Here is a 19,830-nt window from a genome sequence, read left to right on the forward strand (position 1 = left end):
AAAAAAAAAAAAATGACTAGGGTGGCTGGCAAGATAGCCAAATAGGAACAGCTCCGGTCTGCAGTTCCCAGTGAGATCAATGCAGAAGGCAGGCGTTTTCTGCATTTCCAACGGAGGTAGTACCTGGCTCATCTCATTGGGACTGGTTAGACGGTGGGTGCAGCCCATGGAGGGGCGAGCAGAAGCAGGGTGGGGCATTGCCTCACCCAGGAAGCACAAGGGGTCAGGGAACTCCCTCCCCTAGCCAAGGGAAACCGTGAGGAACTGTGCCCTGAGGAACAGTGCACTCCAGCCCAGATACTATGCTTTTCCCATGGTCTTCGCAACCCGCAGACCAGGAGATGCCCTCAGATGCCTACATCACCAGGGCCCAGGGTTTCAAGCACAGAGCTCGGTGGCCATTTAGGCAGACACCGAGCCAGCTGCAGGGGATTTTTCATAACCCAGTAGCACCTGGAATGCCAGCGAGACAGAACTGTTCAGTCTCTTGGAAAGGGGGCTGAAGCCAGGGTGCCAAGTGGCCTAACTCACCAGATCCCACACCCATGGAGTCCAGCAAGCTAAGATCCACTGGCTTAAAATTCTCACTGCCAGCACAGCAGTCTGAAGTCGACCTGGGATGCTCAAGCTTGGTGGGGAGAGGGGCGTCCGCCAATTATGAGGATTAAGTAGCGGTTTCCCCTCGCAGAGTAAACGAAGCCACCAGGAAGTTCAAACCGCGTAGAGCCCACCACAGCTCGGCAAAGACACTGTACCCTCTAGAATCTGCCTCTCTAGATTCCTCCTCTCTGGGCAGGCCATCTCTGAAAGAAAGGCAGCAGCCCCAGTCAGGGGCTTATAGATAAAACTCCCATCTCCGAGGGACAGAGCACCTGGGGGAAGGGGCGGCTGTGGGCGCAGCTTTAACAGACTGTTCCTGCTTGCCATCTCTGAAGACAGCAGTGGGCCTCCCAGCACAGTGTTAGAGCTCTGCTAAGAGACAGACTGCCTCCTCAAGTGTGTCCCTGACACTCGTGCCTCCTGACTGGGAGATACCTCCCAACCGGTGTCAACAGACACATCATATAGGAGAGCTCTGGCTGGCATCTGGGGGGTGACATCCGGGATGAAGTTTCCAGAGGAAGGAGCAGATGGCAGTCTTTGCTATTCTGTAGCCTCCGCTGGTGATACCCAGGCAAACAGGGTCTGGAGTGGACCTCCAGCCAACTCCAGCAGACCGGCAGCAGAGGGGCCTGACTGTTAGAAGGAAAACTAACAAACAGAAAGGAATAGCATTAACATCAACAAAAAGGACATCCACACAAAAACCCCATCCAATGGTCACCAACATCAAAGACCAAAGGTAGATAAATCAACGAAGATGAGGAAAACCCAGCGCAAAAAGGCTGAAAATTCCAAAAACCAGAATAACTCTTCTCCTCCAAAGGCTCACAACTCCTCACCAGCAAGGGAACAAAACTGGACGGAGAATGAGTCTGACAAAGTGACAGAAGGAGGCTTCAGCAGGTGGGTAATAACAAACTCCTCCAAGCTAAAGGAGCATGTTCTAACCCAATGCAAGGAAGCTACGAACCTTGAAAAAGATTCGAGGAATTGCTAACTAGAATAACCAGTTTAGAGAAGAACATAAATGACCTGATGGAGCTGAAAAACACAGCATGAGAACTTCATGAAGCATACACAAGTATCAACAGTGAAATCGATCAAGCAGAAGAAAGGATATCAGAGACTGAAGATCAACTTAATGAAATAAAGCATGAAGGCAAGATTAGAGAAAAAAGAATGAAAAGGAACGAACAAAGCCTCCAAGAAATATGGGACTATGTGAAAAGAAGAAACCTACATTTGATTGGTGTACCTGAAAGTGATAGGGAAAATGGAACCAAGTTGGAAAACGCTCTTCAGGTATTATCCAGGAGAACTTCCCCAACCTAGCAAGACAGGCCAACAGTCAAATTCAGGAAATACAGAGAACACCACAAAGATACTCCTCGAGAAGAGCAATCCCAAGACACATTATCATCAGATTCATCAAGGTTGAAATGAAGGGAAAATGTTAAGGGCAGCCAGAGAGAAAGGTTGGGGTATTCACAAAGGGAAGCCCATCAGGCTAACAGCAGATCTCTCTGCAGAAACCCTCTACAAGCCAAAAGAGACTGGGGGCCAATATTCAACATTCTTGAAGAATTTATCTTTTCTTTTTGGAGGGGGAGGGGGATGGAGTCTTGCTCTGTCATCCAGGCTGGAGTGCAGTGGTGAGATCTTGGCTCACTGCAACCTCTGCCTACTGGGTTTAAGTGATTCTTCTGTCTCAGCCTCCCGAGTAGCTGGGACTACCGGCGGGCACCACCACACCTGGCTAATTCTTTTGTATTTTTATTAGAAACTGAGTTTCACCATACGGGCCAGGCTGGTCTCGAACTCTGGATCTCATGATCCGCCCACCTTGGCCTCCCAAAAGGCTGGGATTACAGGCATGAGCCACTGCGCCTGGCCCAAGAAAATAATTTTCAACCCAGAATTTTATATCTGGACATTCTAAGCTTCATAAGCAAAAAAGAAAACCCTTTACAGAAAAGCAAATGCTGAGAGATTTTGTCACCACCAGCCCTGCCTTACAAGAGCTCCTGAAGGACATACTAAATATGGAAAGGAAAAACTGGTACCAGCCACTGCAAAAATATATCAAATTGTAAATAACATCGACACTATGAAGAAACTGAATCAACTAACTGGCAAAATAACTAGCTAGCATCATAATGACAGGATCAAATTCATACATAACAATATTAACCTTAAATGTAAATGGGTTAAATGCCCCAATTAAAAGACACAGACTGGCAAATTGTATACAGTCAAGGACCCACTGGTGTGCTGTATTCAGGAGACCCATCTCATGTGCAACAACACACATAGGCTCAAAATAAAGGGATGGAGGAAGATTTACTAAGCAAATGGCAAGCAAAAAAGAAAAAAAAAAGCAAGGGTGGCAATCTTAGTCTCTGATAAAAAAAGACTATAAACCAACAAAGATCAAAAAAGAAAAAGAAGGGCATCACATAATGGTAAAGGGATCAATGCAACAAGAAGAGCTAACTATCCTAAATATATATGCACCCAATACAGGAGCACCCAGATTCATAAAGCAAGTTTTTAGAGACCTACAAAGAGACTTAGACTCCCACACAATAATAACGGGAGACTTTAACACCTGACTGTCAATTTTAGACACATGAACAGACAGAAAATTAACAAGGATATTCAGGACCTGAACTCAACTCTGGACCAAGCAGACCTAATAGAACTCTCCACCCCGAATCAACAGAGTATATATTCTTCTCAGCACCACATTGCACTTATTCTAAAACTGACCATATACTTAGAAGTAAAACACTCCTCAGCAAATGCCAAAGAACCGAAATCATAACAAACAGTCTCTCACAGCACAGTGCAATCCAATTAGAACTCAGGATTAAGAAACTCACTCAAAACCACGCAACTACATGAAAACTGAACAACCTGCTCCTGAATGACTACTGGGTAAATAACATAATTAAGGAAGAAATAAATTAGTTATTTGAAACCAAATAGAACAAAGACACAATATACCAGAATCTCTGAGACACAGCTAACGCAGTGTTTAGAGGGAAATTTATAGCACAAAATGCCCACAGGCGAAAGGGGGAAAGATCTAAAATCAACACCCTAACATCACAATTAAAAGAACTAGAGAAGCAACAGCAAACAAATTCAAAAGCTAGCAGAAGACAAGATCAGAGCAGAACTAAAGGAGAGAGAGACACAAAAAACCCTTCAAGAAATCAATGAATCCAGGAGCTGGCTTTTTGAAAAGATTAACAAAATAGATAGATCTCTAACCAGACTAATAAAGAAGAAAAGAGAGAAAATCAAATGGACACAATAAAAAATGATAAAGGGGAGATCACCACTGATCCCACAGAAATATAAACTACCATCAGAGAATACCATAAACACCTCTACGCAAATAAACTAGAAAATCTAGAAGAAATGGATAAATTCCTGGACACATATACCCTCCCAAGACTAAACTAGGAAGAAGTCGAACTCCTGAATAGATCAGTAACAAGTTCTGAAATTGAGGCAGTAATTAATAGACTACTAACCAAGAAAAGCCCAGGACCAGAGGAATTCACAGCCAAATTCTACCAGAGGTAAAAAGAGGAGCTGGTACCATTCCTCCTGAAACTATTCCAATCAATAGAAAAAAAGGGAATCCTCCCTAACTCATTTTATGAGGCCAGCATCATCCTGATACCAAAACCTGACAGAGACACACACAAAAAAGAAAATTTCAGGCCAGTATCTCTGATGAACAACGATGTGAAAAACCTCAATAAAATACTGGCAAACCAAATCCAGCAGCACATCAAAAAGCTGATCCACCAAGATCAAGGCAGCTTCATCCCTGGGATGCAAGGCTGGTTCAACATACACAAATCAATAAACGTAATCCATCACATAAACAGAACTAACAACAAAAACCACAGGATTATCTCAATAGATGCAGAAAGGCCTTCAAAAAAATTCAACACCCCTTCATGCTAAAAACTCTCAATAAACTAGGTATTGATGCAACATATCTCAAAATAATAAGAGTTATTTATGACAAACCCATAGCCAATATCACACTGAATGGGCAAAAACTGGAATCATTCCCTTTGAAAACCAGCACAAGACAGGGATGCCCTCTTCCACCGCTCCTATTCAACGAAGTATTGGAACTTCTGGCCAGGGCAATCAGGCAAGAGAAAACAATAAAGGGTATTCAAATAGGAAAAGAGGAAGTCACATTTTCTCAGTTTGCAGATGACATGATTGTATATTTAAAAAACCCCAAAGTCTCAGCCCAAAATCTCCTTAAGCTGATAAGCAACTTCAGCAAAGTCTTGGTATACAAAATCACTATGCAAAAATCACAAACATTCCTATACACTAATAATAGACAAACAGAGAGCCAAATCATGAGTGAACTCCCATTCACAGTTGCTACAAAGAGAATAAAATACCTAGGAATACAACTTACAAGGGATGTGAAGGACCTCTTGAAGGAGAATTACAAACCATTGCTCAAGGAAATAAGAGAGGAAACAAATGGAAAAACATTCCATGCTCTTGGATAGGAAGAATCAATATCGTGAAAATGGCCATATTGCCCCCAAAGTAATTTACAGATTCAATGCTATCCCCATCAAGCTACCACTGACTTTCTTCAAAGAACTGGGAAAACTACTTTAAATTTCATATGGAACTAAAAAAGAGTTTGCATAGCCAAGACAATCCTGGACAAGAAGAGTAAAGCTGGAGGCATCACACCACATGACTTCAAACAATACTACAAGGCTACAGTAACCAAAGCAGCATGGTACTGATACCAAAACAGATACACAGACCAATGGAACAGAACAGAGGTCTCAGAAATAACGCCACACATCTAGAACCATCTGATCTTTGACAAACCTGACAAAAACAAGCAACAGGGAAAGGATTCCCTATTTAATAAATGGTGCTGGGAAAACTGGCTAGCCATATGCAGAAAACTGAAACTGGACCCCTTCCTTACACTTTATACAAAAATTAACTCAAGATGGATTAAAGATTTAAATGTAAGACCTAAAACCATAAAAACCCTAGAAGGAAACCTAGGCAATACCATTCAGAACATAGGCATGGGCGTAGACTTCATGACTAAAACGCCAAAAGCAATTGCAATAAAAGCCAAAATTGACAAATGGGATCTAATTAAACTAAAGAGCTTCTGTACAGCAAAAGAAACTATCATCAGAGTGAAGAGAGGCAACCTACAGAATGGGAGAAAATTTTTGCAATCTATCCACCTGACAAAGGGCTAATATCCAGAATCTATAAGGAACTTGAACAAATTTACAAGAAAAAAAAACAACCAAACAACCCCATCAAAAAGTGGGGGAAGGTTATGAACAGACACTTCTCAAAAGAAGACATGTGTATGGCCAACAAACATATGAAAAAAGGCTCATCATCACTGGTCGTTAGAGAAATGCAAATCAAAACCGCAGTGAGCTACCATCTGACACCAGTTAGAATGACGATCATTAAAAAGTCAGGAAACAACAGATGCTAGAGTGGATGTGGAGAAACAGAAATGCTTTTACACTGTTGGTGGAGAGTGTAAATTAGTTCAACAACTGTGGAAGACAGTGTGGCAATTCCTCAAGGATCTAGAACTAGAAATACCATTTGATCCAGGCATCCCATTTCTGGGTATATATCCAAAGGATCATAAATCATTCTACTATAAAGATATATGCACATGTATGTTTACTGCAGCATTATTCACAATAGCAAAGACTTGGAACCAACCCAAATGCCCATCAATGATAGACTGGATAAAGAAAATGTAGCACATATACACCATGGAATACTATGTAGCCATAAAAAAGCATGAGTTCATATCCTTTGCAGGGACACGGATGAAGCTGGAAACCATCATTCTCAGCAAACTAACACAGGAACAGAAAACCAAACACCGCATGTTCTCACTCATAAGTGGGAGTTGAACAATGAGAACACATGGACAAATGGAGGGGAACATCACACACTGGGCCTGTCGGGGGTTGCGGGGCTAGGGGAGGTATAGCATTAGGAGAAATACCTAATGTAGATGATGGGTTGATGGGTGCAGCAAATCACCATGGCACATGTATACCTATGTAACAAACCTGCATGTTCTGTACATGTATCCCAAACTTAAAGTATAATAAAAAAAAAAAAAAGCAGAAAAATGATCAAGGGATAGGAAGACAAATGCACAAAATTTCCTTAAGCATTAACTTAATAAAAGAATAATAAATACAAAAAGGAATGACTAAACATTTTAGAGAAATTTGTAGGTTTATGTTTCAGAGGAAAAAGTGTTTTAAAGTTATATCAACACATAAGATATACCCTTTTTGCAAAGTGAGCCCGAGTAGTAAATCAAGACTCACTAATTATCTGCAGCAATCTGCTCACTAAGTGAAGATTTCCAGAAGTCTAGTTCCAAGGAAATTGTCAGGGTGTTTTGGAACAACATTTGAACCTATTTTATTACCTATTTTACATATCATTAAATTTTATCGAACTATTTTTCCTCTAAATTTTGTGATTTCAAGAATGTGTTGCATTCTTAAAGGTGCAACACTTACTATTGGGAATTCTTTCCATATATACATTCGACACCCCGAAACCTGCAAAATACATGTATTTAAACTGTAACTGGTTCAAGGGCAGGGTCTGTGAGTGCAGTGTCTGCTCACTGGTATCAGTTAGGGGGCAGCGTCTGCTCACTGGTATCAGTTAGGGGGCAGCGTCTGCTCCCTGGTATCGGTTGGAGGGCAGTGTCTGCTCACTGGTATCGGTCAGAGGGCAGCGTCTGCTCACTGGTATCAGTTAGGGGGCAGCGTCTGCTCACTGGTATCGGTTGGAGGGCAGCGTCTGCTCACTGGTATGTATCAGTTAGGGAGCAGCGTCTGCTCACTGGTATCGGTTAGGGGGCAGCGTCTGCTCACTGGTATCGGTTAGGGGGCAGCGTCTGCTCACTGGTATCGGTTAGGGGGCAGCGTCTGCTCACTGGTATCGGTTAGGGAGCAGCGTCTGCTCACTAGTATTGGCTGGAGGGCAGCGTCTGCTCACTGATGTTAGTCGGAGAGCATTGTCTGTTCACTAGTATTAGACCAACCACAATGCTAGTGTATTTTAGGAGCTCAATAAATACTTGTTGCATGAAAGATTCCAGAATAAAATAAACAAAAAATTTGTCTACATAATTCATTTTTTAAGGGATTTTAAATACTTAACAAAAACCAAAACAAATTTAAAAAGCTGCTCTCTAACGTGAACTGGAAATGCACAGCAGGACAATGTGAAAGGCAGGTGCAGTGATGTTTCGGGCACACTGCAGCCAACTCCCTGAACACCTCATCTGCACACCTGATGCCCTTTGGTTTTCCTGTATCATAACCTACCCAGAAACAAGCCATGTAAGTAGCTTGCAGACGCAATTTATCACGTGAGGTTAGAGCTGCAAGTGCTACTCATTAGGGCACATCAAATGTCCCCTTACTAATCAAATGTCCACTTATCTGCATAGCATCAAGTGATGTTTTTAAATGTTGTACCAAACACTCAGAATATATAACTCCTATGATCTAAGTAAGTTTATAACTCCTTCAACCAGCTGCTATCTCTTAAAGCATTTTTTTTTCTTTTTTTTTTTTTTTGAGACGGAGTCTTGCTCTGTCGCCCAGGCTGCAGTCTGGTGGCCAGATCTTGGCTCACTGCAAGCTCCGCCTCCCGGGTTTATGCCATTCTCCTGCCTCAGCCTCCTGAGTAGCTGGGACTACAGGCACCCGCCACCTCGCCCAGCTAGTTTTTTTGTATTTTTTTAGTAGAGATGGGGTTTCACCATGTTAGCCAGGATGGTCTAGATCTCCTGACCTCGTGATCCGCCCATCTCGGCCTCCCAAAGTGCTGGGATTACAGGCGTGAGCCACCGCGCCCGGCCTCTCTTAAAGCATTTTTAATAAAGTACTGTGTGTGTGTATATATATACAGGTCAATTAATGTGGTGGGCCCCTCTGATAATGCAAGTGGACTGACTTTTTAAACAAAACAAATGTTATTGTGAAACATGCATATTACAAAGCAATAAAACAATTTTGGGTTTAACAAGTAGGTCTGAATTCTCATATAAATAAATAACCTCAAGCAAATATACAGTACTAAATTGTAAATAATTAGAAAGTAATGAGCTTTGCATATTACCTTCTTAATATAATTGGTTTAATTATAAGTTTAGGGATGTCAGTTTGGCAATTACAATGAGTTGTCAGTTATGATGACATTAGTGTCTTAGAAAAGTTCTTAAAGTTTTTACCCATCATTTCTTCAAATATTTCCTCTCCCATTCTCCTAGGACACTTCATTAAACACACAGACTGTCTTGATGTATCTGCTGGGTCACTTACCTGTGATTCTTGTAATCCTTTCTCATCTTTTTAGCTTTCTCTGCTGCATTCTGGATAATATTTTTCTAACCTATCTTCTAATTCCTAAGTTCTCTGCTATACCTAACTTGCTGTCAGACATGTACATTAAGTTTTCAATTTTGGCTACTGAAGTTCTAGGTTACTGTTGTAAAACAGATCTTCCTACAATAATGGAAATATTTATATCTGTGCTATTTAATAAGATAGCCACTAGCCACATGTAGTGAGTACAACTGAATAATTTTAATTAGTTTAAATTTAAATAGCTACATGTGGCTGATTATCATACCGCACAGTAAAGTTCTTGAAGTTCTGTTTGGTTCTTTTCAAATATTTCAACTTGTCAGTTTCCCATTTCCTAAAATTTTCAAGCTTGTCATTTATTTATCTAAATATGGTATAATTAAAGTTATTTTTAAACCCATGCTTTGTAATTCCCATATTCAAAGTCTGGGCAGATAGGCTGGTATTTTTATCCCTCTGCTGTTTCTTACTACATGCTGCCATGTCTCCTAATGTGCTTGATTATCTCTAACTTTGTACTGGTTAATGCTTTTGAAAAATTATTTGTAGAGGTTCCCTGAGGCCCAGTATGAACTTATCTTTCATCCAACACTAAGGCAGTTTGCTTCTGCTAAGTACCCAGAGGCACCATCAATCGAAGACACCTCAAGCCAAGTTCATGGCCAAAATTGGGTGCAGAGCCCTGTCAGAAGCAGTCTGTAGTACCCATTCTCACAATTTTTTTCCTCTTCTTTACAGTCTCCTTCATGAAGTTTGGGAAACCAACTTATTTCTGACTCATCCATCTATTAAGAGAATGATTCTTTGGAGGTCCAACTTAATACAAGCAGGAGAGCCAGTAAGAATCCCCACCGTGGGGAATCGCGGCTTCTGTCCTCTCACCGCTCAATACTCCTCAAAAAAGCCAAGCACACAATCTTGGCCAATGCACTTGGGGCAAAATAATTTTCTATATACTTCTTTTTTTTTTTGAGACGGAGTCTCGCTCTGTTGCCCAGGCTGGAGTGCAGTGGCATGATCTTGGCTCACTACAACCTCTGCCTCCCTGGTTCAAGCAATTCTCCTGTTGGGACTACAAGGTGCCCACCACCATGCCTGGCTAATTTTTGTATTTTTAGTAGAGGCAGGGTTTCACCATGTTGGCCAGGCTGGTTTTGAACTCTTGACCTCGAATGATCCACCCACCACAGCCTCCCAAAGTGCTGGGATTACAGTTGTGAGCCACCGTGCCCAGCCCTAGATCAATGTTTACCAGCAAGGTCAAGCTCCACTGCACACTCCACTCCTGATGATTTAAAACAGATGGGTGGGTGCTACCAATCAGAGGCAGCCTTTCCTGGGAGACTTTTAAGCTGGCTGACTCTGCTAGGCCTCCTCTGTAGATCCCCAAGTGGAAAGGGAGGCATAGCCTGTGACATCGCTTTATAGTGCCTACAGAAACTGCACAGCTGACGTCTATTATCTTACCCCTGCCTCCAGTCCACTAATCTCTAGTCTGTGAGGGTAGGGGAAGTTTCTCACCAAAGTTTGTCCATCTGCTTTAAGCTAATGAAGGAGAAAAGGCATTGCTGACTACAAAGAAATGGTAAAAATAATTCTAGAGGGGTCTAGAAGTGGAAAATGCATACTTATCTCCTTCAGTTCCCAAAAAGCTTGATCATTTTCCAACTCTCAATAATAAATTGGAGTAAGTAGTCCCCAAAGAAAAAAATCATTCTAAGAAAGGTGAATAAACAATATCAGATGTTACTGCGTCGCTGCTATATACCAAGAATGGCCACAGACACTTCACAGGCTCTCTCATTGCCCTGAGGAGGGATTATCATTACCCTCATTTTACAAATGTGAGGGCTGAAGCAGATACAGTGGGAGAGGATGGAAATAAAACCAGTGATGTACATCACGCAGCAAAAGAGAGCACAGCATCAGCACAGCAGCCAGTGGAAGGCAGAGTGCAAAATCCACAGTAAGGTTAGGTCTGGTACAAGTTAACTGAACTTTAAACATCTTTCCATATCATATCTAGCAGTCGATTATCAGAATGCTTATCAGAAAAATAGAATCACAACTATATACACCACAAAATGTAAGAAGAATCACTTTCATACACTTAGAAAACCCTTGATTTCACAGAAAAATGCCTCTGAGAAAAGATTAAGTGAAAAACATGGAAGAACAAAAATGAATCTATCTTAAACATTTATCATGTACCAGAAATAGTGCTAGGCACTTAATGTGTGTTTATAAACTGATTCTTAACCAAACCAAGAATAGTGGGCTTCTTTTATAGATGAAGAAGCTGGGCCCAGTGAGGCTGTGCCAGGCGACCCTGGAATGATGCCCTGGGGCTGGCATTCAAGACCAGGCATGTAGGGGTCTGCAGCCCACCTTCTGTTTTTCACTAGAACACATGTTTTTTATAAAACTCACTCCTTGTGAAATTCACATACTCCGCACAGCGATAACACATGGTTGCAGAAAAAGATCTTTCCAATTCTTTTTGCTTCAATTTTTTTCTGAATCCTTACCAATCCTCGCCTCCATCTGTCCTGCGTCTCAGAGAATGGAGTCTCTGCAAGGCTAACTGCACCATCTGATCTCAAGCCCTGAACTCTCTGGTCTGCTTAGGACCTCTTTCAATCATCAAATATTTACTGAGTGCTCACTAGTTGCAGGCACAATTCTAGGTGCTTCACATAAACAAACAAAGCAGACAAAAACCTCCTGACCCCATAAGAGCTTACTTTCTAGTGTGGGAAGACTAGGAATAGACAGATACATGAAACACATAGTCTTATCAGATGGCAATAATACTATGGAGGGAAATAAAACCAGGAAAGGACATAGTGAGGAGGAGGAAAGAGAAGGCAGAAAGAAGGGGTTGGGGTTATTATATTAACACATGGTTCTGGAGAGGATTCACTGACATAGTAGCATTTGCTTGAAGATGCAGAGGAGGGGTAGGGGAGTTAGAGGAAGAGCAAGGAGAGAGGAGAGAGAGCAGAAGGTAAGGCCAGGGAGCCCTCGTCCACGACTCCCCTTCCTCCAGGTGTCCAGTATGTGCACTGGAATGACATGATTTGCTAACCTCAGGAGACTCCAGGCAGCCCACGGAAGGCTGAAGCCATGCCTGATTCATTCCCATGCCTTCCACAGTGCCTTGAACACAGTGGGTGCTTAATAAATACCTAGAAAATTATTTATAAAATTATTTGGTGTTGATCTGAACAGTCTATGAATAACTACATATATAAACATATGTGTGTGTGAATACTTACCATTAGCCAGGATCTTGGGTTTATTAGCAGGACTGAAGCAAATATTATGAAAGATAAGAAGAGGCAATAAAGGGCTGCTCTTGTGCTTGTATTTGCTCATCTCTGTTAGTAAGTCTAGACAGCCATCAAGCCTCAGAATCATTTGTTGCCCATCTTCTCCAAACGATATATTCAGGAGTAACTTCAACCAAAGAATAGTCAGACTACTGAGATGTTTATTTCCTCCTTTTGGCAATGCTAGAGAGAGGAAGTTCTGTAAGAAGTTACTCTGTGGATAAATAGAGAGAATATTATTTTCTTCTCATCTTTTTCATTATTTTCCTAGTCCCTTGGTGAACGATTAACTAACATTCTGATATACTCTTCCTCTACGTTAATTTCTCCTTTCTAATACCTTCTGAATACTCCATCTATATTATTTCCAAGTATAAGTGAAAAAGGTAAGACGATCAAAATAGTGCTCAAGTTTTAATTCCTACTAATTTTTTCCTCATGATGGATGAAGTATACTATAGTTAACTCTTAATTATTTAGAATTGATAATTAAGTTTGGAGATTATTTCAGGCCTCTTGAGTTTTCTCTTTTCTCTGCCTTCTAGTGATTTTGCTAGTCATTAAAAGCTACCCTATGGAAGGAAAAAAGGAAAAAAATCCAAATCAGTCTTGAATACTAGTTAACAACTCTGGAAGTAGAGAGGGTATTTTGAATCATTGTAGCTACAGGTGTTATTGTTTTTATCAAATCTATAGAGAGATCTTACATTCACTTTATCCCAGGTACTTATCATTACAAGTAAGAATTTCTGATGGCTACATGTCATTCTATTATGCTTACAGATGAGAAAGCTCTATTACTTGAACCATAAGAGTCTTTTCAACCTCCAAATGAAGCCCCTTCCACAAAACCCCACCAAACCCTTAACTCTAAGAAAGATAATAAATTATTTAGACTAATCTATACGCAAAGTATAAAAGTGCTACATCAAGCTGCAGCCCATGGCAGCATGGAAACCACAGTTAGGTGGACATTTTAGAAATGAAATGCAATCACTGAACTTTTACAATTGCACAGAATAACTCTTCTTTCTCTCTGTTTAAACCTACTCCAGTTTCTCTCTTAGGTTTTCCTAGACCAAAATCAAGATGTTGGCTTTAATCTATAAAATAAACTTAACGTTTTTACACAAAAGGACTCTAAGTGTTAAGAATGAAATGAGCTACAGAAATATTATCAACATTAACCACACAATAAGTAAACTGTAAAATTACATGCTGCATTTGCTGTCACTCACACCTACTCTCAGCCAAATTGATAGTTTTTAGATTCAACCCTGGCTGGATTTGGGACTGACAAGGGTGATAGAGTAGATGTCAGTGCTCTCAAATGTAAATGTGCTGTGGGCACTCCTTTTTTTTTTTTTTTTTTTTTTTTTGCTGCTTCTAAAGACGTTTTCAGACAATTTCCTACACCAGGTAGAATATGTATACCATGGTAGAAAACAAAACAAAACAGGGTATTTCAGAGCCTGAGTTGCACAACAGCACCTGCTGCATTTTCTATGTCCTATAAATGAGTAATGAAGAAGTAGAAGTGTTAAGTGTCTGGGCTCATTATTACTTAATGCAGCAGAGGAAGTCTCAGTCATTTCCTAATTAGAGCAGTGGAAAAAGACTTGATTAATCTGTCTCTGGAAAGACAGTCTGATCACACTTCATCAAAATATTCTTAAGTATAGCACTAGAATAACAGATTAAGAGTTGAACATATCTTGGAGATTATTTTGTTTAACCCAAACGAAGCTGAAAGAGAACAGGTCTCCAGCTCAAGGTCAGAGGCCAGAATCGAGACTGGTACTTACATTCCTTCTGGGGCTCCCACTTAGCTTCCCACTAACACGCTCCATAAGGAAGTGGTGGAAAGCACTGCCCCCGCTCTTCTCTCACATATGCAGAATCTCTCATTCTTATGGATGCTAATCACATATATCCAGTTCAAGAGAATGTCTCATTTTGGAAATGATGTGTGTATATGAATACATATATGAAGAAAATATATTCAAATATATATACATATATGACATACATGAACATATACATGAAGAAAATATCCAGCCATGTGCTGGTAAATAAACAACTGATTGTGGTGAGGGTAGAAAAGATCCATGATTTGTACAGTTCACAGAATTACATGGTGTGACACTCTCACTGTGGCTGATTTCAAAATAACAATGTAACATCAACTGGAATTTTTATAAAATTCCTGCAAATTTAAGATGATACTCATGAGTCAGAAGGAGGCTGGCTCTAACGCGCCACTGAAAACATCTTTCCTTGGTGAGATTGATCTTTCCATTTCCTTAGAAAAATCTATCTTTCTATTTATGTGGTGATAAAAAAAATATCTTCTGAGGAGTTCAGGGAGAAGAAAAAGTGGAGGAAAACGAGACTCAATTCTTATAAATCTTCTCAACTTACAATTTATCTTGGCCTTCAAGTAAAAGAAATGGAAGCACCCAAATTACAATACTATTAAGTAATATATAATCTGATTACATTCAAATTTGAAGGGATTTTCCTAATTAGGGATTCTGTTTATACGCATCTAAATACAGAATCTAAGTGCACATGTGTACCAGAATTTATTTAACTCATTACATCCCTTTTAAATTACCTTAAGTTAATATCAGTGATGAGAAGTCTAGTTTGGGAACTGGAGTCCTAGAGAACTCATAAAATTGCTTCATATGCCATAAGGAAGTTAAGGTCTAACTGGGGGAAGTGGGCTGTGATTTCATAAACCTTTTTGTCAATGAAATTAAACTGAAATTGTTACTGTTCAATTTAGTCTGTTTAAAGACCAATATATTACTTTTATTATCTCCAATAAATGTAAGACAGCTATCTTTCTAAAACCCTCATTTCTGAGAATGATAAAATACAATCCGAAAGCTAAGAAGATCAATGAGAAGGAAATAGCATGACTCTACTCTAGCTCCTGTCCCTCTGCACGTGTCATCTATCAACTGGCTTTAAACAAAGTGAACCTCTTAACCCTTTTATAATCCTTTAAAATAAAATGCCTCAAAATCATAATATATTAATCTTAGAAACTGAGTTGTAAACTTTTGATTGGAAAGATTATTTCACTGAATACCCTTTTAAGATACGAGGGGAGTTTAAGTGCTTACCTTCTGAATTACTCCTTTACAGTCATGCGACAAGGCCAGGTTTGAAAGAAGCATAAAAACCATCTGCTGAACCATGGTGTTCTCCAGGGGCATCTGGGAAGCCAGCTTGACGACACACAGCATCAGAGAGTTGCTCAGGGCTCCTCTATGTGTAGCTTGAACAGGGTGTTGCCCACAACTTGACCAACAAAGAGAACTGCAACCTTCAAAAATAATAACCTATCACAATGTCTTCTCAGTTTCCCTGTTTAGTTTTTGAAGACACTAAGTGGCAAAGCATATCACCCCGGACGCCTTTTTTTCCTTCCTACCTCCCACAACAGATATCCTTGACTCTATCTTTGAGCTATATACTGAATCTGTCTACTTCTCTCAATCTCTCCAGCTACCACTCAAGCCCAAGCCACCACTGTGTCTCCATGAGAAGTCTCCCTGCTTCTAGACTTGCTCCCAATCATCCATTCTCCACATATCACCCAGGGTAATTTTTCTTTTCTTTTCTTTTTTTCTGTGAGACAGAGTCTCGCTCTGTTGCCCAGGCTGGGGTATTAGTGGCGTGATCTCAACTCACTGCAACCTCCGCTTCCCAGGTTCAAGTGATTCTCCTGCTTCAGCCTCCTGAGTAGTTGGGACTACAGGCACGCAACACCCTGCCTGGTTAATTTTTGTATTTTTAGTAGAGACAGGGTTTCCTCATGTTGGCCAGGCTGGTCTCAAACTCCAGACCACAAGTGATCCGCCTGCCTGGGTCTGCCAAAGTGCTGGGATTACAGGCATGAGCCACCACGCCTAGCCTAATCTTTCTGAAACACAAATTAAATCATGCCACTCCCCAGCTTACAGCTGCCAATGTAATCCTGTTACACTCACATAAAAATCCAAACTCCCTACTGTGGCCCCTGAGGCACTACATGACCTGTCCTCCTATCTCATTTCAGATCACTCTCACCAGAACTCACAATGCATGGCCCACCATAGGCTCTTGATAAAATGTCTATCAAGTGCATGAGCGAAAGAGGAGCCCTAGTGATATCATGTATCATCAGACCAACTGTTGTGACAACTAACTTTCATCATGCCAGTCTCCTGCTCTAGAATCCATAAAAAGTTCTAACCTTCACCTGGCTTTTGAGGTCTTATATCATAATTTTTATTCTCTCAATTTTCCTACTAAACTCAATTTCCCATTGCCAGATTATCAGACTAGTCCTCCCTCTCTATTCCCTGCACTGCCAGTGACTCTCTCGTGTCAACAAACACACTAAAATATGTCTGCTCTCACAATACCTACGAGAAAGCTTGCCTTTGCTCATCATATCCTCAATAAATCAGAGAAATACTTCAAAATATGTATTACTTTTTCCAGTCCACCTTAACAACATTTACAAAACTAGTATTTTGGTGTATTATTGAAAGGCAGTATTGGATCCTATTTACCATTTGGAAAATTTGCAGTATAGACACAAAGGAGCTGCAGAGAAATTTGCATCAATGAATCATCCATCAAAATCCAAGGCCAGAGAGAGTGCAAGACAGGCACAAGGTGAGCTTCAAGAGCTGCTTCCTGTTGAAGGAAGGGAAAAAGACAGCATTAGTCTGAATATATGAAAATATAACATTAAAATCAAAACAACAACAAAAAGCCACCAACATAAGACACAAGGAGAATCCTGTGGCTGTCTTCAGCATCCTGCCCCACCCCCACTGGGCTCCACACATGGCTGCCCTGACCACGAGCCTGACCAATCTCAGGAAGTTCCTTCAACACCAGAGTGGTTAAGATGTGCCACTAAGGTAGGAAGCATAGAAAACAGCCTTTGTAACATGTACATTAAACAGCAAAGTGATATCTCACAACACTGAATAAATTCCTGTAAATGCTATGAAATGGCCAAGAAGTGAGAATTTCTGGTTAAACATTCTGATCAACTCTGAGTCCTCCTTGCCCGCCCTCTCTCCCTCTCCCCCACTCTCTGTGTGTGTGTGTGTGTGTGTATGTGTGTATGTACTCAAAGTAAATCACAATTTTTGAGTAATTTGAATATATAAAATTCAGTCTAAATATTATGATAAATCAATAAATTCCGAAGTAACTCAGAGTCTTTATTACAAAGATCGGTTACCCCGGGACAATACTGCAGATAAAATACAGCTGTTTAAGTGCAGCAGTATCTGTTTTAAATGAACAAGAATCTTGAGGTAATTCGTAGACCCATGTTTATGCATGTGAGCATGCACATAAATACACCCTATACAATTTCACATAGCATCAAGTGGCAGAATAGGAGAAGTGATTCCCAATGTTTAACACTCCCCGTAAGCACTGAAGTCATTCCCAGTGCTCTCCCTAAAGTTCTTCCCATGTTCACCACTCTCTGTGGCACACAGCCCTCCATCTGCAACAGATGACCTTGTTTACTATTTCATAGAGAAGACAGAAACGATTAAGTACAAACTCCTTTATCTACTCTGCCATTCTGTCCACATAGTTTATCTGTATTTTCATCCATTCATCCTTCCTGTCGGCCTGGCAGTGACAAAGAGGTGTTCCACTTCTTGCCTGCCAGAGATTCATACATTCATCTGTGTTCTTCCCGCCTCCTCAAGGATCTTAATCCACCAGTTAGTTCTCCTCTTGCTATCTCTTAAACAATTCGTCCCCAGTTTGCTCATTTCTGTGCCTGTATTCAAGCAGTTTACATGCTAAGAGAAACAAACATACTCATTTCCTTTCATCCTATATGTCCTAAATTATTAATGCCACTTCTCATGACCAAACTTCTACATCATTATTGCTATAATTTCCCCATCTCACATTTAATCTTAGGTCATTTCCATTTATTTTCTGCCCTAAAGATTCTACTGAGGCCACTCCTACTTTTGTGGTTGCCAACAACGCTTAAGCACTGTGGCATTTGCTGTATGTCTCTTCTTTCTTAATTTCCATGCTGCTGCTCTACCTTGGATCATCTCTGACAGTCTGGATATTTGTCCCTGCCCAAATCTCATGTTGAGTTGTAATCCCCAGTGCTAGAGGTGAGGCCTGGTGGGAGGTGTTTAGATCTTGGGGGCAGATTCCTCATTGCTTGGTGCTTGCCTCAAGACAGTGAGTGATCTCATGAGATCTGGTCATTTAAAAGTGTCCAGCACCTCCTCGCCAGCTCTCTTTCTCTTGCTCCAGTTCTAGTCATGTGATGTGCCTGTTCCCCTTTTGCCTTCTTGTCATGATTGGAAGTTTCCTAAGGTCTCCCCAGAAGCAGATGCCACTATGCGTCCTGTATAGCCTGCAGAACTGTGAGCCAATTAAACCTCTTTTCTTTAATAAATTACCTAGTCTCAGATATTTCTTCATAGTAAGGCAAGAATGGCCTAATGCGATCTCCAAATCCCTTCTCCAGTATTCCCTTCTCAGCTGTTTTCTGCCCTCTCTTAAATGTTCCTATTTTCCAAAGATATGACCTTGGTTTTCATTACATACTTTCTTGGGAAATTTCAACGACAGTGAGGACCACAAACCCCATCTACACACTGATAAGCCGTTCTTCACCCGGATGCCCCTGAGACCCCATCTACACACTGATAAGCCGTTCTTCACCCGGATGCCCCTGAGACTCTTGAGGCTAGCACGCACAAGCAGGAATGTCGGGTCTCTCGCACCTGTGCTCTGCCCTATCATGTACTCTCAATGCATCATAATGCAGCAGCTTAAACTGGAGTTTGGAAGTCATTCTACATTCCTCCTCTTTTCAGTGCCTCAAATTTACTCCCTACCCTTCTTCTCCTTTCTACCTGCTCAAGTTAAGGTGTCATCATCTCTTGTCTGGACTATGACAGTCCCCTCCGTCTAACCTTATCCACTGTTTAATTCATTTACCTCACAGCCACCATGATCCTTCCAGTATGAAAACCCCTTAATGTTATGCATATGCAAACAGCAGGGTGGGGTGGCAGTGGGTGACCTGGTGAATTACCCAATAGTGGTCAACTATTAATAATGAGAACATGCCATACGCCTGATAAAAGCTGAAATTGAAATTAAGAATCTCTACCTCTATAAGATTATACTCATACTCAAGGATAATCTAAATATTCTTTGGATTTACTTCTTATTAAACAACTTAGAAATATAGAAATGCTTTGACTTACTGAGATATTCTACTTTTATAAATGGCTAATATGATACAAATTGGGCACAATATTTATAACTAGTAGCCAGGTGAGCATTTCATAAATCTTTATAGGTAGATCCTACATGTAAAGTATTCCAGAGTATTTCCCTGAATAAGGTGTCAT

At 40.8% G+C, this 19,830-nt stretch overlaps 1 protein-coding gene across 1 annotated transcript in view; it reads right to left on the reverse strand.

Moving 5' to 3' along the window:
- Nucleotides 1-19,830, reverse strand: part of RTTN (rotatin) — a 202,104-nt gene that overhangs the window by 3,847 nt on the left and 178,427 nt on the right. Inside the window, exons 46-48 of the mRNA XM_011944090.1 lie at nt 16,975-17,101; nt 15,538-15,740; nt 12,350-12,617 (exon numbers count right to left, since the gene is read on the reverse strand). Coding sequence (XP_011799480.1) covers nt 12,350-12,617; nt 15,538-15,740; nt 16,975-17,101 — 598 coding nt within the window. The remainder of the gene's footprint in view (nt 1-12,349; nt 12,618-15,537; nt 15,741-16,974; nt 17,102-19,830) is intronic.

The sequence above is a fragment of the Colobus angolensis genome, unplaced genomic scaffold (genome assembly GCF_000951035.1).
Source record: "Colobus angolensis palliatus isolate OR3802 unplaced genomic scaffold, Cang.pa_1.0 Scaffold225, whole genome shotgun sequence".
NCBI classification, from domain to species: Eukaryota; Metazoa; Chordata; class Mammalia; order Primates; family Cercopithecidae; genus Colobus; species Colobus angolensis.